This window comes from Lepus europaeus, chromosome 8, assembly GCF_033115175.1.
Source record: "Lepus europaeus isolate LE1 chromosome 8, mLepTim1.pri, whole genome shotgun sequence".
In the NCBI taxonomy this organism is placed as follows: Eukaryota; Metazoa; Chordata; class Mammalia; order Lagomorpha; family Leporidae; genus Lepus; species Lepus europaeus.
Genome location: NC_084834.1, coordinates 101,127,931 through 101,149,914, shown reverse-complemented (window position 1 = coordinate 101,149,914; position 21,984 = coordinate 101,127,931). Strand labels below are relative to the sequence as shown.

The window sequence follows — 21,984 nt, the reverse complement described above, 5'->3', positions numbered from 1 at the left end:
CCTCACTCATATAAATTTTCTTTTTAAAACTTTTTTTAAAAAATTTATTTGAAAGTCAAAGAGAGAGAGAGAGAGAGATTGATCTTCCATTTGCTGGTTCACTCCCCCAAATGGCCACAACAGCCAGGATTAGACCAGGCTGAAGCCAGGAACCAGGAGCTTCATCCAGGTATCCCAGTTGGGTAGCAGGGGCCCAGACACTTGAGCCATCTTTGCAGTGTTCCCCAGCTCCTTAGCAGAGAGCTGGATCAGAAATGGAGCATCAAGGCCGATGCTGCTGCGTAGCTGGTAAAGCTGCCACCTCTCTCATTCGCTTCATCCGTGGTGGTTTGAGTCCCAGCTGCTCCACTTCCGATCCCACTCTGCTATAGCCTGGGAAAGCAGTGGAGGATGGCCCAAGTCCTTGGGCCCCTGCACCCGCGTGGGAGACCCGGAAGAAGCTCCTGGCTCCTGGCTTCAGATCGGCACAGCTCCGGCCATTGTGGCCATCTGGGGAGTGAACCAGCAGATGAAAGCCTCTCTCTCTCTCTCTCTGCCTCTGCCTCTCTGTAACTCTGCCTTTCAAATAAATAAATAAATCTTTAAAAAAAGAAGAAGAAAAAGTGGAGCATCTAAAATGTGAACCAGTGCCCACATGGGGCACTGGCATCACAGGTGCCAACTTTACCCGCTGTGCCATACCACTGGCCCCAAAGTAAATTTTAAAATAATCACAAAATCATTAAAGCTATTTTACATTCTTATATGTTTGATTCATGTCCAGTTGGTGTGCTGTTACAAAGGTAGTACTCCAGCAAAGTCTACCATAACAAAGCTTATCCAAGAACATCAACAAAAAGATTTGACTCTAGCTGTTAGGATTTATTTTATGTTCTAAGTTAGAACATTCATCCAAAGAATACCAGTCCTTCAAGGTCCTCTCAAGTCCCAGTGACCAAAATGCCTCCAAAGCCTAGTGGCCCAGTAGGATCTGAGTCTCATGCTATCTGCAATTCACTCACCCAGCCCTGGACACACTAGCTTTTACTCTTTGAAAACCCCAAATCATCCTGCCTCGAGGACCTTGCATTCATTGTTCCTTCTGCTAAATATTTCTCATCATTTGAGTCTTGCTTGGACTGTTCCTCTCTCAAAGAAGTCGTGCCTGGCCTAAGCAGGAACCTTCAATTACTCTCTCATTGCCCAGTCTTGTATCCAAAGGGCCCTTCTAACTACAAGAAAACATCCTGGTTTTTTATTTGCTTACCTGCTAAAGCTTGTCCTCCTCTGCCCTTCCCAGCTCACTGCATGGTGCCCACTGCTGAGAATAAAAACATAGGCTCCGGAGACAGATGCCTGAGTTTGAGTACCGGCTCTGCCACTCACTGCCTTTGTGACTAGGGACACGTTGCTTAGACTCTCTCATTTGTTTCATTCATATCATAGACAGTACAAAGTGTAAGTGAGAAAATACTCAAGTGCCTAAAATGGTGCTTCTCACTCGGCAGGCACTCTTACTTTTTGAGTGAATAATACTCTCATTTTGTTTAATATTTTCTATGGCAACCACGTCTTCCCCCAACAAGTTTATAACTCCTTGAGGTTCTCCATGATCTTGCAGGAGGCACAAAGTAGGGAATCGACAGACCTTGCTTGAAATCCCTGCGTGATGATTTTTCAGAAATGTGCTTGGCGTTCCTGCCTCTCTCTGTGCTGGGCGAGATCCTTTAAGGACATTGTGTCATTGCTAATTCCAGTTTCATCAGCTGGTCCATCCCACATGTTCAGCTTCCTTGTTTGTGGTTAGGAGTGCAACAAAAGGACTTTGTTTGAATTGCACCCACACACACAACCAAGTTTGCTGAATTTTAAAATTAAATCATAAAATTTGCTCATGATGTAATTTACCCTCAGAAAATATTTCCTCATCTTTTTAGAAATCAGAGTGGCCCCAAAATGTGCAAGCATGCTGTGCTCTTTAGGAATGCTAAATACGTTGTTTGCCATGTTGAAAAAGTCTGTAAACAAATACTCTTTTGGTTATTGCAACATACGTGAATTATATTTCTAAAATGGGAGGCTGTTTTTTAAAATACTTTGCTTTTTAATAGACAATACATGGACATGGTACAAAATTCAAAAATTACAAAATAAAATACAGTGAAAATGAGTTTTCTCCCATGGCCGTCACTGTTGATGGCTTCTAAAGTATCTTTTTTCTTTTAAGTATCAGAAATTGACTCTTTTTAAAAGATTGATTTATTTATTGGAAAGTCAGAGTTATAGAGAGGCAGAGGCAAAGAGAGAGAGAGAGAGAGAGAGAGACCTTCCATCCATTGATTTACTCCCCAGATGGCCACAATGGCCAGAGCTGAGCTGATCCAAAGCCAGGAGCTTCTTCTGGGTCTCCCACATGGGTGCAGGGACCCAAGGACTTAGGCCATCTTCCACTGCTTTCCCAGACCATAGCAGAGAGCTGGAATGGAAGTGGAGCAGACGGGACTCAAGCCTACACCCATGTGGGATGCCGGCACTGCAGGCGGCAGCTTTACCCCCTACACCACAGCGCTGGCCCCTAAAGTATCTTTTCAAAAGTACTGTTCACATTATTGAACATGCATGTGATGATATGTTTTCCCCCACTCACTGCAGCATCCTGTACACGTGATTCCCATCTCAACATTTTCATTCAACGATAGGATTCCCAACTATCAAGTGGAGAACAACTCTGTTCTTGTTGACAGCCACATGATGTTCCACTGTATGGATGTACTGCATGTCTTAGGCAACTAATAGGCATGTAGGTCCTTTTCCCATCTTTTGATAGATGCATTGCTTTTTCTTGAAACAACAACTAGACATTGCCCAACTATTCTTCATGCAGGTTGTACTGATTTATTTGCCAGCGAGGATTTGAGAGTTCGTAGGCTATTTTTGGTTATCTTTTCCTTATTTCATTACTTCTTTATGTACAGTATGGAAGAACCATAAAACAAGGATTTATTTCAGAAGTATTCTCCCAGCATAGGGTCTGCATCCGAAAGAAAACTGTTTTTTAAAAACCTTTCCATGGTATGTGTGTGTGTGTGTGTGTGTTTCAAAAGCACCCTGTTCATAAGCTTTTTAAGCCTGATATTGCACCCAGGGTAAATATAGAGGGTCTGCAAACAGTTCATGAAAAATGTGTCTTATGGGGGGAAAAATGTGTGGATTTTGAAATGTTTTTGCATCAAAATCAACTTACCTTCTAATTCCGTTTTTCCATGAATTTTTGAAGTGCCCTCTTGTGTGACCGAATATCCAAGTGGTCACTGAGACCGAGGCTTCTGCGTTCAGATCTGTCATCTCCTCAAGTTCACGGGCACTGCCTCAGTGCCAGACCCTCGACGTCTGTTACCTGACCAACACAGCATACTCCAATCTGTCTGCCCCCAACGTATTCTACTTGTTACTGGGGTCTTCCCACCACTCTCCCCTGCGAATGTTCTGGGGCTTCCAATGCCACCAGACCCAGTCCAGACTGCTAGTTTGGCACCGAGTGAGGCATCTGTACCGTGTGAGCCCTCTCCCCTTCCCCCTCACCTGCTGCTCTCGCGGTATTCCTCGTCTCCTCTCTGGATCCTTTGCGTGACTTTGATTTATCCTCTTGAGCATTCCCCTGCCTTTTCCATGCTTTTCTTTCTGCTGTGCTTCCTTCCCTTCCTTTTTCCACTCTGTCCCATCTGGAAAAACCTTTCCTGGTTAACAGTGGAGCCGCCTCGACTCAACCCTGCCGTGCTGTGACCCCATCCTCTGCGCCCACTGAGCACCTTGGACGGGGCTGTCTTAGGGGACCCATCACACTGCGTTGCTGTGGCTTACCTGTCTCTGTGCCGTGAATTAATTGGGTCTTGTGATCCTTTTCTCTTGGCTTCCCAGGGTTACCGCAGTGGCTGGCACACAGGTCTCCATAGATGTCCCCAGACTGAAGGGAAGCAAGCTGGGGGAGGCCTGCGTGTCTTACCATTGTCTTCAAAGCACAGAGATGTTCTGCACGGACCTGGGAGAAGCAGCTCCCCCGTCCTGTCTTCCTTTACACCTCCCTGCCTGAGGGCGGTGAGCCAGCTGACGTAGAGTCTGGGTGGCTGTACTGTTGTTCTTCAGGGGACCTCCACGTCCTGTAGGGTGTCACACTAGAGGGCTTTCTGGAACTCCAGAAGTTACCCAGAAACCCTCTCACACCTCATCTCCAGGACAGGGCAAGGGCGCTTCCTTCTGGAGAGCCTGTGGAACCTGACACGTACCCTGGGGTGCTTGAACTCCTGGACGGCCACCCTGGGCATTCAGTGGTGCCCACCGGCTTCCCGGGGCAGTCCCAGGGCTGACACCCAGAGAGTGGCCCTCACTCCTTCACTAGGGCGATCACAGTTTGTTCTTTCTCCTTTTGTCTCTTGGGCCCATTGGAGTCCACAGCGATCTGCACGTGAAACGCTTCCAAGAGCCTCACGCAAGAGACTATTTCTTCACCCAGGGCTGGGCTCCTGCTGCACCTGAAGTCCCGTGTGACTGTGTTTACACCCTGACTCCCAGGCTTGCTGGCTGGGTGTGATCTGGGCCAGCCCCCAGGGGTGGGGGAACCAGGAAGGATTTCTGTTCACTGGATGGAACTGGGGAATAGGCCAGGAATCTGAGGAAGTGACATTCAAGGGAGGTGGCCTGGCTTCAGGAACCGGGTGGAGAGGGGCAGCCTTGTGTCTGGGAGCTGGATTTCCGCAGTCACAGTGGAACCAGCAGAGAGAAGGTCCCTCTGCTGAGATGCTGAGCCCGTGCTGGCCCCTCTGAGAAGAGGGTTGACTCAGCTCTGGGACAGTTCTGACCCTAATGATTTGGGGCTTGTCTGGGACCTGTTGTGAGGATTGGAGAGGCCTGGGGACAAGCAGCTAAACACGTTGTAATAGCCTGGCCCCAGCTGTTGACCTCTGAAGTTTGCAGCCTGCTCCGTCTCTTTAGCCCAAGACTGCACGACCCTTCCTTTAGTTCCTCTGCAGTTTCCAGGTGGGCAGGTCTAGTTCTTCTTGGCTTGCTTTCTCCCCTGATCGCAGGTCAGTCACTGCTCTGGCAGCTCTCTGCCGTATGCAGGCCAGGATCCTAGAGGCTGTAACCAGAGCAAGTCTCTGCTGTAACGACTGATCCTCGATGCCTTCCCGGGGAGCTCAGAGCTGGGCGAGTCACCACGGCCAGCAGTTCCTGGCCCTTCCCCTCTCCCCGTCAGTCACCCTCAGCGTCTTTCTCCTGTGTCCTGGCCGTCCTCCCAGGCATCTCTGACAGGCCGGTCTTCTTAGCTTCTCTGCTCGGTTAGCGACTCATTAATGAGGAGTGACTGATGATAATGCTCCACATTTACAGAGCTCTTACCTGTGCCAGGTACGTTACCACCTTTTCAATCCCACAGAAGCCCTGTGATAGGTTCTGTTATGGTCTGCCTTTTACAGAGTGGAAAGTTCAAGGTGGTGAAGAAACTTACCTAACATCCAAAGAATAAAAATAAGGAGGCCGGTGCCACGGCTCACTAGACTAGTCCTCCGCCTGTGGCGCCGGCACCCCGAGTTCTAGTCCCAGTTGGGGCGCCGAATTCTGTCCCGGTTGCTCCTCTTCCAGTGGAGCTCTCTGCTGTGGCCCGGGAAGGCAGTGGAGGATGGCCCAAGTCTTTGGGCCCTGCACTCGCATGGGAGACCAGGAGAAGCACCTGGCTCCTGGCTCCTGATCGGCGCAGTGTGCTATCCACAACGCACCGGCCATAGTGGCCACTTAGGGGGTGAACCAACGGAAAAAGTAAAACCTTTCTCTCTGTCTCTCTCTCACTGTCTAACTCTGCCTGCCAAAATAAATAAATAAATAAATAAGGGCTACCCAATTTACAAACTGGAGTCAGGCCTAAGTTTGTCTGATCTCAGGGGTAGCATCTTTAGCCACATCCCAGTCTCTTCCCACCTCAAGAGAGATCTGAATTTTTCTTACTTTAACGGTTAGTCCTCCTGATTCTAGTCTTCTTCGGTTCAATAAATATTTACTGACTGCTTAAAAATCTTCTGCACCTATTTCCCATGCTGCATCCAAGACCATTTTCCTATGACCATAATCACTCTCCAGAAAGTTGAACTAAGGAATCTGCAAAAAGTTCATGGAAAATGCAGTGAATAGATGTTTGTTTTCACGCAAAAAGTTTTTTGAAATTCACGCAAAGCTTTGTAATAATACACATTTTCATGAGCTTTCTGAAGATCCCTCCTATGCATAGATTTCAAAAATTTCTTGCACCAAAAAAGTCTGTTTTGATTCCATTTTCCCAAGAACTTTTTGAAGTAGTAATATTTTTAAAAAATCTTCATCTATCTAGGGAAGCTTTCTGTGTCTCTCATACTTTTAAAAAGTCATTCCAGATTAAAATGAAGTCAATCCAGCATCTTTGATCAATCTCATCACGTTTTAGGTTTGCACTTATTTATTTATCCAATTTATTTGAAAGACAGAGACATAGAGACGTATCTGCTGGTTCACTCCCCAAATGCCTGTAACAGTTGGGGCTGGGCCAGGCCAAAGCTGGGGCTGGGAATTCAGTCTGGGTCTCCCACGTGGGTGGCATGGATCCAACACAAGCCACCACCTGCTGCCTCCCAGGGTGCACATTAGAGGAAGCTGGAACCAGAAGCAGAGCCAGCATTCACACCCAGACACACTGATGTGAGCGCCACATGTCCCAAGCAGCATCTTAGCCACTGCACCAAATGCCCACCTCTCGTCACTTTTTAGATGAGCACACTGAGTCGTATATAGCAATTACAAAGAGGGGGTAAGAACCCAGCCTCCTGGCACCCTGCCTAGTGCTATCCTGATATGCTTAACAACTGAAATTTTATTGCCATCAGGGACGTGATTTTTCACTTACATGACAGAAGCTAATTTTTTTTTTTTTCTCACAGAAAAGGCATGGGTGGGTTTCTTTTTTTTTTTTTTTTTTTTTATTTTTGACAGGCAGAGTGGACAGTGAGAGAGAGACAGAGAGAAAGGTCTTCCTTTTGCCGTTGGTTCACCCTCCAATGGCCGCCGCGGTAGCGCGCTGCGGCCGGCGCACCGCGCTGTTCCGATGGCAGGAGCCAGGTGCTTATCCTGGTCTCCCATGGGGTGCAGAGCCCAAGGACTTGGGCCATCCTCCACTGCACTCCCTGGCCACAGCGGAGAGCTGGCCTGGAAGAGGGGCAACCGGGACAGGATCGGTGCCCCGACCGGGACTAGAACCCGGTGTGCCAGCGCCGCAAGGCAGAGGATTAGCCTGTTGAGCCACGGCGCCGGCCGTCATGGGTGGGTTTCTAGTCCCAATGCCAAGTACAATGAGTTGAGTAACTTACTGCTGTTTCCTTCATCATTTCAAAGTGGCTTCCTGGATGCCATAGAAGTGTCCTACACTACAGAACAATCCCCCTACAGTCTTGTGGTTCAGGAGTTTGTATCATGAGATGCCTGATAGATCGCCCTCCTGACTTCAGCCTTCTGTAGCAGTGTGGCCCTCCTCACTCGCTCCACCCTCCCGTGTTACCAGCTGAAAGACACCCGTGCTCTCCCTTTGGCTTTGTCAGTTCTTCGTGTTTTAAGGGCAGGATGTTTAAAAGTTGAAGCCAGCGACTTGCAAAATAAGACACTATTTGGGGGAGCCATTTGTTCTCTAGATTGTGTGGCTCACAGCACTCTGACCACTGAGGTTGCTGCTAATTTTGATGTCATTTTTACCAAGAAAGCAAAATACAATAGAATCATTTACCCAGCAGCAGAGGATGGCAGAGGGCTTTCAGATCTCCTGCAAACCTTCATCTCACACAAAGGCCTTTGGGAAGGGGAAAGGAATCGGTGCTCTTTGTTTCTACATGGGTATATATGAGGGTTCTTCCAAAAATTCACAGAAAAAGGGAATTAAAATATAAATTTTGTGTGGTGAAAGAAGTTTTGAAATGCATGCAAAGTATTTTCATAATGCACTTTCGCTGTGAACTTTCTGAAGACCCTCAGCCACCAGAATAACTTATTTTTAATTTCCATGAACTTTCTGAAGTGCCCTCAGAGACCAAGAGCAGCGCTCCATGTTGTTTACATTAGCAAAACATAAAATGCTAACACATCAGACATCTAGGTGAAGGTTGTGTAGGGAGTCTTTGTACTGATTTTTGCAACATTTCTATGTAAGTCTGGAGTTATGTCAAAATAAGAACTGAACTACTAATTAAGCAGAGAATAGCAATGATTTGTAAGAGAAAGTAGTTCAGAAATATCCTGTTTAGTATTTTACTTGGTTGCTTCCTGATCTCTGAGGGTATGGCTGACTGTGCTCCCAAATCCACAAATGACGACAGAGGGAGACTGAGCTAACGCTGGTAACGTGCGTCCTCTGTGTTTCCTCAGGCGTGGTGAACCTGCAGGCCGCCCCCACTCGTGGCATACGACCAGATCTGGGGAGACCCAAGCTGATGCCAGCATGATGCAGGTATCTCAGGGCACGATTGGTCCTCCTTGGCACCAAAGCTACCATTCCAGGTGAGTGGCTGCAGCCGAGACCCTGCGGTTTCCTACTTTCAAATGCGGTGTTCCCAGAAATGAACTCATTCTCTTCTGTTTCAAGAACATCTTCTGACATGCACCCCAAGTACTAGATCTCTGTGTGCTACTTTTCTCAGCCTCTTATAAGGCCAAGTGTCCTGCTCTCCCAGGCTGGATCGATGCGAAGAGGCACCAGGGTCACTGTGACCACCGGCAGGTCATTGGGATATTTGTGGCATCCACTAATTCTCAGATATCTTCGGGGTACATACGGTAACACCACATTAGGGAAAGTGGCCGACTCCGTCCCTGGATGCTTAAGTGTCCCGTCTCTTTAGTCAGAATTGCATCTGGTTTTTATCTGAATGGTCTCATTTAGGCATTTGAACGCCCCACTCGGTTTCTTTCCCTGTTAAGGCAGTTTTCCCAGCTTAGTTCCGACAGCAGCAGCACCTAGCATTGAGAAATGCGCAGAGTGTCTGTACCTCCTGTAATCTTTCACCTGCTTCTCCAAAATACACACAGTATTAGTAACCCCACTTCACAGAATGAGAAACTGAGGCATAGATGAATTTGTGCAAAGTCAAATGAATGACCAGGACCTGAGTCTAAACAAACCCAGGGCAGGTCTCAAAGCCATTGCATGGAATGGCTAAGCTGTACTTCCTCTGCTTTCGTGGTCGAGGTCTGTGTGACTGGAGGTTCCGTCAGGGAAAAGCAGGAGCTACTGTGAGTGTTACAGGAAGAGGGAACTATCGCAGGACTGAGACCATCAAGAGGAGCTGGGGAAAAGAAGCCAAATGTGGCCACCCAGGCGTAAGAAAGCCAGAATGAAATCAGGACTCCCCATGCTTCCTGCAGAGTGGACCTGTCCTCTGACCTCAGGGAAGCAGACTCTGTAGCATTTCACTTTCGGGAAATGCTTGGAGAAAGGTAACAGGAAGGAGGTGAGAAGGTCAAGAGGACGAGGGCCATCTCAAGCCCCTGCATACAAATGAGACCCAAGTGCTGGTGTGCATGTGTGTGTGTGTGCATGTGTGCTGGGGTGGGGGTTTCAGCTTCTGAAACGATTAACAGATGGTGGCTGTGCGTTGGCAAGGCCCAAACTCAGTCAGAGCCTTGAATACTCCCATCTGGTTGAGTCACAGGTCAAATCCTGGGCCTCTCAGGGGCGGACAATGTCTCATGGACCTGGCAGGGTAAAGCTCTCCCAACACAGCAGGATAGCCTCGGGCCACAGGAAGAGATCATCTCCTTTACCCATGTCCTCCCGGCCACCCTGGAAGGATTGCTTCTCAAAGACACACTGCTTCTGCTTTATGGGACAGAGGTGTTAGGGTTTTCAGAAGGCAAGATGTGGGGAACCTTAGGGTTCGAAAGAAGAAAGGCACCATGGAAGGTTCTCGGCTTTCGTGACAGACCTCAGTGTAAATCTGAGTATCACCACTTACCGCCTCAGCTTGAACAAACCATTGAACCTCTTGGATCTTGGCTTCCTCTTCTGCAGAATGAAATTAATAGTACCTGTTGTCGTTAGAGCATTGTGAGGATCAAATAAAATAACAAGTGCGGTTCCTGGTACAGAGGAAGCACTCGATAAGTGACAACTAATTATAATAATCAGGCTAAAGACAGAGGTATGGTGAAACCTGGAAAGGAACGTGAAGGTCAGTGGCCCCAATAAGTACATACTTATAAATGCAGGTGTGTTTTAATATCACCTCGAAACAGTGGTGTCCTTCAGAACCTCCTAACCTCTAACCTTCCTAGGAAACCCTGAATCTGAAGTCACACTGTGCCCTAAAAATGCCCTGACCCTCCAGCAGCAGACAGACTACCGTGACCTGCAGACGGGGCTTAGAATAACTGCTTCCAGAGCCCCCGGTGATCTGCAGCAGGCCACCATCTGTGTAGAATGTCCCAAGCCTCCATTTCTCCACCTCCTTCTTCCTCCTCCCCAAGCCAGCGCCCAGAGGCGTTGCGGCCGGCTGATCTGCCCTTGTGTTATTTCTACATCCTGACTGTCTGATTCATGTTCCAAAGTGGCTCCCCCTGCTGGCACCAGAGCACTGCATGGGGAAGGAAGGAAGGCAGGCACTCAGATTACCCCCAAGGGCTGCCTGTGTGTATATTCATTCCTGCTTCCAGCACACAGCACCTGAGGCATGCCTCAGGCTCACAGCTCTGGCAGGGGGCTCCACCCCAACTTGGAGGTCCTCTCCTGGGTCTGATGTTTGCAGCTGCCACCAGAGAAGTGCTCCGGTGTGTTCTCGGGAGCACGGTGGTATCTAGTGGTGTGGTGTGCCAGATCAGTCAGCTGGGGTCCTCCCCAACAGCCTTAGCTTAGTTCTGGAGACCCAGTCTTGCCTTGAATCTGTGGGACTGTCACTCGTGAAGAAGCAGGGGTATGAGGGAGCAGGAGGACTGGGGAGGGGCGGAGAGACATGGACTGCAAGTGTCTGCAAGCTGGGTTGGACTTGGAGTCTCCCTGAAATCTCATTTCAGCTGCTTCCTCTCAGACCCTGTCCCCGTCTTCACCTGCCCGGCAGAAATCTCAGAGTGGTACTGAACTATCAATGTACTCTTTTAAATTTTAAAATTGTATTTATTTATTTGAAAGGCAGAGCATGCGGAGGGGGGCTGTCATGTTGAGCAAGAGAGAGAGAGAGATCTTCCATCTGCCAATCACTCCCCAGATGCCTGCAACAGCCAAGGCTGATCCAGGTTGAAACCAGGAATCCAGAAATCCATCTGGGGCTCTCACATGAGTGGCAGGAACCCAAGTACCTGAACTTGTGTGCATTAGCAGGAAGCTGGATTGACAGCACAGCCAGGGTTCCGACCCAGGCACTCTGATACAGGATGTGGGCATCCCAAATATATACCCCTCGACCTTAGAAGAGACCTTGAAAAATCATGTAGCCCACCCCCATCAAGAGGCTGAAATAAAGTATAAAAATACCAAAGTGCCCTGTCTCTCTCTCTCTCTCTGGCTCTGCAAAAATTAAAAATAAAAAATTTAAAAATAAATTGGGGGAGGCTGGCATTGTGTCATGGCGCCTACAACGTGCTAGCATCCCATTTGGACACCAGTTCAACTCCCAGCTACTTCATTTCCAACCCAGCTCCCTACTAATGTGCCTAGGAAAGCAGCAGAAGATGGCCTATTTGCTTGGACTCCTGTGTCCACGGAGTAAATAAACCCAGATGAAGCTTTGGGCTCCTGGCTTCTGCTTTGCCCAGCCCTGGCTGTTGTGGATATTAAAGGAGTGAACCAGCCAATGGAAGACTCTGCCTTTCAAAGAAATACTTTTTTTTTTAGAAAGCTTTTATTTAATGAATATAAACTTCATAGGTACAACTTTAGGAATGTAGCAGTTCTTCCCTCCCATATCTACCCTCCCATCCCCAACTCCTGCCCCACCTCCTACTCCCTCTCCCACCCCATTCTTCATTAAGATTCATTTTAATTTTTATATACAGAAGACCAACTCTATATTAAGTAAAAGAAAATACTTTCTTAAAATATTTTTTTAATTGGGCAGATATTTAGCCTAGCAGTTATGCTGGCTGCATCCCAATTAGAATGCCTGGGTTATATACCCAGTTCTTGCTCCTAATTCCAACTTTCTCCTAATGCAGAACCTGAGGGGCAGTAAGTGATAGCTCAAGTAATTGGATTCCTACCACCCATGAGGAAGGCCCAAATTGAATTCCTGGCTCCTGACCTCTGTCCTAGCCCAACCTTGGTCAATGAGGGCATTTGGGAGGTAAACTAGCAGGCAGTAGCTCTTTCTATCTCTTTCATTTTGTCTCTCAAGTAAAAAGGCTTTTTTAAAAAAGAAGATACCAAAGGGCCAGTTCTTAGTCAATAAGCATGTAGAGTACCCACTTTGTCTCAGATGAGTTCTGATTACTGGGGGGGGGGGGGGGGGGTACAGTGGTGAACCAGATATAAAAAAAGCCCCAGCCTACAGTGATTTGTTTCTCAGTGTGTGTTCCGTGGAATGATAGCGCATTTGATGCTCCTTGAAAAAAAATTTGAAAAACACACTTAGTGTAGTTCCCATTTACAATGGCACATGAACGGCAATTTATGAAAGACTTGCAAGACTTGAATAAGTAAGACTGTTTAACTTATTTAGCCCAGAATTTTCAAACATACTTGATCATCTGAGAAATTATCATTTTGTGAGTACACTTTAGGAAATGGGTTCAAATACTTGTGCTCTTTGGTATGTTTTAAAATATTTAAGTGTATTTTATATTCACAATCGATAATTAAGGAACATGTGTCTACCACAGAGATCAGCAAACATGTCGTTAAGTGCACTTTAGTCCCTTAAGCGTCATAGGTACAACTGAAGTCTCTCTTCCTGTTACCCAAGGGGATGTGATATGACATCACGTGGTGCTGAGTGTTAGAGAAAAGCAGAAGAACAAGGAGTAAGGAGAGCAGAGATTCTGTTTCCTTGGTTCCAGGAAGTGTTCCCTGAGGCGGACATAGGAATAAAGGCAGGGAGGGAGCCAGTGAGGAGCATTCCAGTGGTGGGAGCAGCAGGTAAAAAGCCCTGAGGCCCGGGGCGGGGAATGTGTCTTTGGGTTTGAGTTCCAGTCAGGAAAGCATCCTGCTGGAGTGCAGTGAGCCAGAGCAAGAGAAAAGGTGGCTGGGAACGAGGCCAGGCCACGGTAAGAACGCTGCCCCTCTCTGACGCGCTCTTCTGGACCGTAAGGCCGTCCTGGTGGGGTTGGTCCTGCTGCAGGACTGCAGACGCTCACCCCCAGCTGCGCCTGCTCACCACTGAAAATGCCGTCTCAGAAGCAGGAACGGTGGAGCTCATCGAAGTGAGTATGTCCAGACAGCAGAACCGAAGCCTGGGGGGAGGAGGGGTGACTTCAGGGCCCGCATTCCCCAGGCAGCTTGGGAATGGGAGTTCGCAGGGGCAGAGCCCTCCCTGGGCACCTCACAAAGACCCACACGATGTTTTCTAGCTGAGGTTTGCTCCAGGAGGGAACAAACCCCTAGAACCTTGCTCTGTCATTTCCTATTTCCAGATATCCTCTGTATTTGGAGTTGGGTCAGTGATGGCATCTTTCAGTTACCTATCAGTTTATTCACTCTGATGTTTGTGTGTGCTGGTTCCTAAGTTAGCTTTTCATTGTCGTCTCCGTGAAAGCTTGCTGAAATTCTCAGCCCTTGTCTACTGCCAAAACAGAACTGGTGAGTGAAACAGCCCTTACAGGATCAGCTGTCTCCATCTCCCCTGGAAGTGTTGGCTGTGACTCTTCTGATAAAGGAGATGAAAGGAAGCAAAAGGGTTGTCTGTGGTTTTTTTATTCTCAGCAGATTATTCTCAACAGAGCTAGTCCATGCTTTTTGTTTGTTTGTTTGTTTAAGATTTATTTATTTATTTGAAAGTCAGAGTGACAGAGAAAGGAAGAGGCAGAGAGAGAGAGAGATCTTCCATCTGCTGGTTCACTTCCCAATTGGCCACAAGGGCCGGAGCTGCACCAGTCTGAAGCCAGTAGCCAGGAGCTTCTTCCGGGTCTCCCATGCTGTTGCAGAGGCCCCCAAGGACCCGGGGGGCATCCTCCACTGCTTTCCCAGACCATAGCAGAGAGCTAGATCACCACAGGCGGTGGCCTAACCCGCTATGCCACAGCACCAGACCCCATGCTTTCTTAATACAAAACTCTTCAGTTACAGGGGATTTGTGTGTTGGGGTTAGTGGTGAGGATGAGAAAGTCTGGCTTTGACATACGCAGTGCTACTGCCAAGTCCAAGTCCCCTTCCACTTTCCTTTCAGTTACGCCTGCCCCTCTCAAGGCAGGATGTTCCATCCAATGGACTCATTCCCTCTGATGGAGGAGAATTGTATTCTTGAGGTGAGCTCCTGAAATTGTGGCCTTTTCTTGAATTCCAGCACTAGCTTTTGAGTTGGAGTCTGGCCCTTCTAGTCTCTTGACATAGTCCCTGAAGATAGTCCATTTCCACACACTTGGCCAATAAGACACCACACTGACTTACATGAGACCCAGAAACATCCTAATAGCTGCATGGTTTTAGTACTGCTTAAATACCTATCCAGTTAAAAATGGAAAATCTTGGGCAAGAACCCTTAGCAATTTCCTCTTTACAGAAAAGTGAGTCATAAATGTTTGATATATGGACATTCTTGTTTATTTTTTGAACCACTTAATCTTCCCAATATAGCTTCCCCATGGGAGGGTACTTCACTGATGGAAAAATGAAACTAAAATATAAATTTATTTTGGTGTAAAAATTACTTGAAGTCCACACATAGTTTTTTCCTAATATGCACTTTCCATGAACTTTTTGAAGTGTCTTCATGTACACACTGTTTTTTTTCCAAGGCTTCATTTTTTAGAGCAGCTTTAAGTTTACAGCATGGGAGGTACAGAGATTTCCCACATACTTCCTGTCCCCCATATAGGTGTTTACTCCATCTTCAGCATTCGCCCCTAGAGTGGTACACTTGTTTCAACTGATGAACCAATGTTGACACAGCATTATCACCAGAAGCCCATAGTTGACACTAGGGTTCACCATTGGTGTTGTACGTTCTATGGGTTTGGCCAAGTTTATAATGACTTATCTACCATTATCATATTCATATAACACAGTTTCCCTGCCCCACAAAGTCTTCTTCACTACCTAGTCATCTCTCCCTGATCTCGCTGTCTCCATCGCACTGCCTTTTCTGCAGCGTCATATGGTCTTTTCAGATTGGCTCCTTTCACTTAGTCACGTGCCTTCTGAGTTGCTGCCACGTCTTTTCACTGTCTGAGAGCTTATTTCTCTTCAGGGTGATGAGTACCCCAGTGTCTGCATGCACTGTACTTCATCCGTTCAGCTACTGAAGACCATCTTGGCTGCTTCCAGGTTTTGGCAGTTATGAATAAAGCTGCCGTAAACATCTGTGTGCAGGCAGAAGTTGCCAGCTCCTCTGGGCAGCAGTCAGTGACTGTATGCTTAGAGAGTGGTTATGTAAGAAACCACCAAGCCGTCTGCTGCAGTGGCTGTACTACTTTGGATTTCCACCGGCAGCAGATGAGAGTCTGTTGAGGTCTTTTTACATGAAGTTGATTGCTTAATTATTGAGTTTTTGAAAAATATTTGAAACAGAAGGGGAGAGACAAAGCGGGGGCCAAGAGAGGGAGAGAAGGAGAATGAGAATTTTACATTTGTTGGTTCACTTCCCAAGTGGCTGCAACTGCCAGGAGCTTCATCCAGGTCTCCCACATCAGTGGCAGGGGCCCAAGCATTAGCAGGGAGCTGGATCAGAAGTGGAGCAGCTAGGACTCAAATCGTTGCCCATACGAAGCAGCAGTTTAACCTGCTGTGCCATGACACCACCCCCGGTTGTTGAGATTTAGAGTTCTTCATTGAAGAATATTTTTTGAGTTAATAGTTAAAAACTATTGATAAGCAATTCCGTTTTGAGGCACCTCTCTGGGGTGTGCAACGCCAGGATTGAGAATCGTCTTCCTCTTTCTCCCTGCCCCCTCCCCACCCCCACTGCAGGCCAGGCTCTGTAAGTCCCCTGGTTCAGCTTCAAACTGAGGTCTTCCGCTCCTGAATGTACAGGAGGCTTTGCTTAGCCTTTGGGAAGTCGTCCATAGGGGCCGGAATCCCAGCCTCTAAGAGCCTCTTGGGCATCTTACCAAGCGTCCTTCCCTCTCTGCCTCTCTCACTCTCATCAGCTTTTCCTAGCTCTGATTTCTCTCTATTTCTGTCATTCAGCTTTGAGTTGAGCTTCCTTACCACAAACAAACTGTCTCTAGTACAGCTGAGATTCCAGGAGGATTGCCAGAGTATAGCCTCCAATTCCATAAAAAGGAAAGATATTAACCAAAAACATAGCTGTGTGCAGTCTCCCTCATCCATTCACGTGCCTCTTCTCTTACTAAGCTTTTTCTTCCCACAAACAGCCCCAGAAGACACAAAAGTCACTCTTGCTCCTCATCCTCTCTTTCTTCCTCCCCCACCGCTCTCATTTCTCAACGTGCAGAATGTCATTTCCAGCACATAGCGCATTGCACTGGCGTGCCTGCTGCCAGTGGCCAGGGGCCACATGGCTTCCTTGGCGCTCCCGTCCCTGGCCTTGCAGGCATGGGTGATTAATTAGAGGCACACAGGCTATAGTGCCGGGCAGTTAACTCCAAGTGATGACACACTGGGACGCTGAGCAAGGCCCAAATATGGCCCTTTTTACCTACCCTTCCCAAACCCAAACATCTTGCATAAGAGTACATTTATAAGCTGGGCCTGTGCCTGGAAGCCTGCTACATGGTAAGCTCAGCAGTGCTAACCGCTTTGTCTCCCTTTCTTCCAGCTCCTCTACAAGTGACCTCTCCAGCTATGACCATGCTTATCTGAGGCGGAGCCCTGACCAGTGCAGCTCCCAGGGCAGCATGGAGAGCCTGGAGCCCAGTGGCGGGTACCCAGCCTGCCATCTTCTTTCCCCTGCCAAGTCCACCAGCAGCATTGACCAGCTCAGCCACCTGCATAACAAGAGAGACTCGGCTTACAGCTCCTTCTCCACCAGCTCCAGCATCCTGGAGTACCCACCCCCTGGCATCTCTGGCCGGGAGCGTTCGGGCTCCATGGACGCGGCATCTGCACGAGGTGGCCTCCTGGAAGGGATGAGGCAGGCAGACATTCGCTACGTCAAGACAGTCTATGATACCCGGCGGGGAGTCTCGGCAGAGTACGAGGTGAACTCTTCAGCCCTGCTGCATCCAGCCCGGGAGACCCGAGCACCAGCAGATGGCCAGGGCTATGAGAAATGGCACAGTGCTCCCCGGGGCAAGGGAGTGCCACCCCCTTCCTGGAGCCAGCCGTGCCCCGGCTCCTTGGAGACTGCCACTGACAACCTGCCCCTGAAAGCGGGCGCACCGCTGCCACCAGCTCGGAGTGACAGCTACGCGGCCTTTCGGCAGCGGGAGCGCCCCAGCTCCTGGTCTAGCCTAGAGCAGAAACGGTTCTGCCGGCCTCAAACAAACTCGGGCTCCCTGAAATCTACATTCGGAGAGGAACAGCTGCACACGGTGCTAGAGAAGAGTCCAGAGAACAGCCCTCCCGCGGTGCCCAAGCACCACTACACCCAGAAGGCCCAGCCTGGCCAGCCGCTGCTGCCCACCGGCATCTATCCCGTGCCTTCCCTGGAGCCACACTTCGCCCAGGTGCCTCAGCCTCCTGTGAGCAGTAACGGCATACTCTACCCTGTGCTGGCCAAGGAGACAGCGCACACAGCCCCTCGGGGGGCAGGCAGCAAGGCGGCCTCCTTTGACGAGAATGGGAACCAAAATGGGGCTAGCAGGCCTGGGTTTGCCTTCTACCAGCCTCTCGAACATGATCCACTGTCCCCCATGGAGAGGAAACCAGAAACTGCAGCCAAATGCGTTCCCTACAAGGTCCATTTCTCGTCAGTGCCTGAAAATGACGAGGACATCTCCCAGAAGAGAGCTCTGGCCCCTCCCCAAGGCAACAGCGCCTATCCCGGTGAGAGAAAGGTCACCCACGGCCACCAGCCATGTTCTAATCACTACAGCCTCCCATCCCCTCTGGCTGCAGTCCGGCCTGTGGGAGAGGACAAGCCATCTTCCAGGCCCTCAGAACCCTGGGAGGCTGACTTCCAGGAAGACCACAATGCCAACTTCCGGCGCAGGCTGGACAGAGAAGGCCTAGGCCAGGGCCTGTCCACCAGCTTTGGCAAGACCCTGTCAGCCTTCTCCTCTCTCCAGAACATTCCTGACAGTCTAAGAAGGCAAAGCAGCCTGGATCTAGGAGGGGGAGCGGAGGAAGGCGCCGGGGGCAGGCTCACCTGTGCAGCCAACGCCAAGGTGGAAGACCCTGGAAGGAGGGCCCTTCCGGAGCACAGGGGCTCCCTGGACAGGTCGGTGTCCTATCCGAGGCCAGAGGGGAGAACCAGTGCCTCGGCGTGCTTCCACAGTTCAGACCCGAGATCCGGAGAGCCGCCCAGCCCAACACACCAGCAGACACCCAGTCTGGGCCGGAGGAGGCTCAGCTCCGGCAGCGCCTCGGCCCTGCAGGGCCTTCAGTACGGCAAGCCCCACAGCTCGGTGCTGGAGAAGGTGTCCCAGATCGAGCAGCGAGAGCTGGGGAGCCAGAGAGCCCCAAGTGTGGGCAGCTACGGCCATCACCACAGGCCCAACAGGACCGTCCCAAGTTCCAGTCCTTCCGCGAATGGCCTGGAGGAGACAAAAGCCGACGTCCGGTTCTCCGAGTCTGCTGAGGCCCTGGGTAACGGGGAGCTACATTTTGGAAACGGGGAGCCCCGGCTGGAAGAGGGTTCGTGGCCACCAGGCAGCCAGCAGCTGAGGAGGGGCAGCGTGGGGGGCCGAGGCCCTGCACCCTGGGCCCGGGAGCCCCCGAGGCCCGACGCCCGCCTGCTCCGCAGCCAGAGCACCTATCAGCTCTATAGCGAGGCCGAGGAGGAAGAGGAGGCCTCCTGGCGGGAGGCTCGGCCCAGCACGCCCGAGTCGCCCCCACTGGACGCCCCCTTCAGCCGCGCCTACCGCAACAGCATCAAGGACGCGCAGTCCCGCGTCCTGGGGGCCACCTCCTTCCGGCGCCGCGACCTCGAGCTGGGCGCGCCCGGGGCGTCCAGGCCCTGGCGGCCGCGGCCCGCCTCGGCCCACGTCGGGCTGCGCAGCCCCGAGGCGCCCGCCAGCGCCAACGCCAACGCCAACGCCAACGCCAACGCGGCCGCGTCGCCGCACACGCCGCGGGAGCGCCACAGCGTGAGCCCGGCTGAGGGCGACGCGGGCCGGCCCGCACCCCAGGCCTCCCGGCGAGGAGCGCGCCGGCGCCTGACCCCCGAGCAGAAGAAGCGCTCCTACTCGGAGCCCGAGAAGATGAACGAGGTGGGCGTCTCGGAGGAGGCCGAGCCGGCGCCCGCGGGCCCGCCCAGGAAGGGGCTGCATCTCCCCGAGAGCACCGTGGCCGACCGGCGCCGCGTCTTCGAGCGCGACGGCAGGGCCGCCTCGACGCTCAGCCTGTCGGGGCCCGAGCTGAAGCAGTTCCAGCAGAGCGCCTTGGCCGACTACATCCAGCGCAAGACGGGCCGGAGGCCCTCGGCGGCCGGCGGCCCGCAGGAGCCCGCGCCGCTGCGGGAGCGCGCCCAGAGCACCTACCTCGCGCCGGGCCCCGCGGCGCTCGACAGCCCGGGGCTCGCCTCGGCCACCAGCCTGAGCTCGCTGCGGGAGCCGGCCCCGCAGCCCCGCAGGGAGGCCTCGGAGCTGCAGCCGCGGGGGCCCCGGGACCGCAGCGGCTCCTTCGCCGGCGGTCGCCTGCTCGGGGAACGACGACGCGCGGACCCCCAGGCCCCGAGAGAGCTGCTGAGTGGCGCTCGCGGCGGACCAAGGGGCATCCAGTGGCTGGACGGGACCCCGGGGGGGCCGTCTTACACGGGCTCCACGGCCGGCAGGGCCGGGAAGTCGGCGTCAGCCGAGGATCTGCTGGAGCGCTCGGACATGCTGGCCGCCCCGGTGCACGTGAGGTCCCGCTCGTCGCCCACCGCAGACCAGAAGCGCCAGGTACGTGCAGCCGCTGGTCCCCACCTAGTTCTGTCGCTGTGGCCCCAGAAGCCCTCCCCTCGCTCTTTTTCATTTTCCTATTAAATGCAGGAGAAGTAGCATTTGTTTTCATTAGGTGATTTCCTTCTCAGTGTCCATACCCAGTTTTTTTCCACAGAGATATAAATATATAAATTTTATTATTTATTATTTGACATTATCCACGTCAGATCCATCTCTGAGCTCCCCCCCCCCTTTTAAAAAGATTTATTTATTTATTTGAAAGTCAAAGTTACACAGAGGGAGGAGAGGCAGAGAGAGAGAGGTCCTCCAGCTGCTGGTTCACTCCCCGATTGGCAGCACCTGCCCTAGCAGGGCGGATCTGAACCCAGGACCCAGGAGCCAGGAGCTTCCTCCCATGTGGGTGCTTTCCCAGGCCATAGCAGAGAGCTGGATGGGAAGTGGAGCAGCTGGGACCCGAGCTGGGCACTGCAGGCTGGGACTTCACCCGCTAAGCCACAGCACCCAGCCCTCTGAGCTCCTTTTGTGCACTCTCCTGGCGTTGTAGGAACATCAGACTTTCAGAATCTCACATAAAAGAAATTTCTTTCTGATAAAAACTCCGAACTACGCAAGCAGCCGTGATGAAGTGTTGTGACTTCTAGGAGTCTCTTAATTTCACCGACTCTGGAGCCATCTGCAGGCTCCACTTCCACCTGGAGATGGTGAGCCTGCCTTGTGGTTCCCTTCTCACCTGTGAGGATACTAGAAACCTACATGTCTGTTGGTGCAGGGGGGAGAGAATGCCTGCCTCCCTCCCCAGGTTCTGGTTTCCCCTGCTGAGGCGCCAAGCATTTGTAAAGCACTTGTTATTGAAAATACAGTGTTACAGGGCTGAAGGAAACACAAAGAAAAGTTAAGGTTCATGCCTTTCAGGATGGCAAGGGAGCAAGGGATGTAAGCTCACTCCTCTGAGACTGGTGAATGCTGTGGGGGTGGTGATAAATAACATGCTGGGGAAAGAGAAGTGATTGATTCTAATGAGAGAGCTGAGAGAACCTGTCTTCAAGGAGGTGGGGTTTGACCCAGCTGTAAAGGATGGGCAGGATGTTATTAAGGGGTGGGAGGCGTGTGGAGGGGGAGGGGAGGCATTGTCCGAAGGAAGACAGAAGAGCCACAGTTACTGGCTGAGTAGTTTTCTGTACAGCTTGAAGTAGTGTCTCCCCACTACTGCAAGTATAAACCTGCAGAAGCAAATCTGTGGAGCCAGTTGCATAAGCCTTCAGTAGCCATTTTTGCTCCCTTTGGGATGAAGAACAGAGCTCACTCACACTGCTTGCCCTACCACTGAAATTAAATCCATATGTGTAGCTTGCAGTTTCAGTTAGTGGGATGGATATCAGTAACTTCCTATATAGGAATCCAAATGTCGTTTGCTTTTCTGTCACCTTGTTCTACAGAAAAATGACATGTTTACATGAAAGCCAAGTTGTCTCCTCATTAGCATTGTCACACTGTCTTGGGGAATTATGAATGTTATCTTGCCTTTTCCCCAAAATTATTTCTCAAGCTTGGCCAATTGAGAACTAAGCTAAAACATAGATATTACAGAGAATTAAAGAGATTCTTTAAAGGCATTCACTGGATTTTATATATTTTTAAAAATTTATTTGAAAGGGCAGAACAAGAGAGAGAAATTACTCTACCATTGCTTCATACCCCAGATGGCCACGACAATCAGGTCTGGGACCAAAGCCAGGAGCAAGGAATTCCATCTGGGTCTTCACATGTGTATCAGGGGCCCAGATACTTCAGCCATCTCCCACTGCCTTTCTGGGTGCATGAAGGGAGCTGTATTGGAAACAAAGCAGTTGGAAC

The 21,984-nt window shown here is 50.6% G+C and overlaps 1 protein-coding gene across 2 annotated transcripts in view; it reads left to right on the top strand.

Moving 5' to 3' along the window:
- Positions 1–21,984, top strand: part of SHROOM3 (shroom family member 3) — a 337,315-nt gene that overhangs the window by 284,636 nt on the left and 30,695 nt on the right. For both annotated transcript variants that reach the window (XM_062198626.1, XM_062198625.1), the window contains exons 4-5: positions 8,410–8,541; positions 16,902–20,127. In XM_062198626.1, the coding sequence (XP_062054610.1) occupies positions 8,410–8,541; positions 16,902–20,127 (3,358 nt within the window). The remainder of the gene's footprint in view (positions 1–8,409; positions 8,542–16,901; positions 20,128–21,984) is intronic.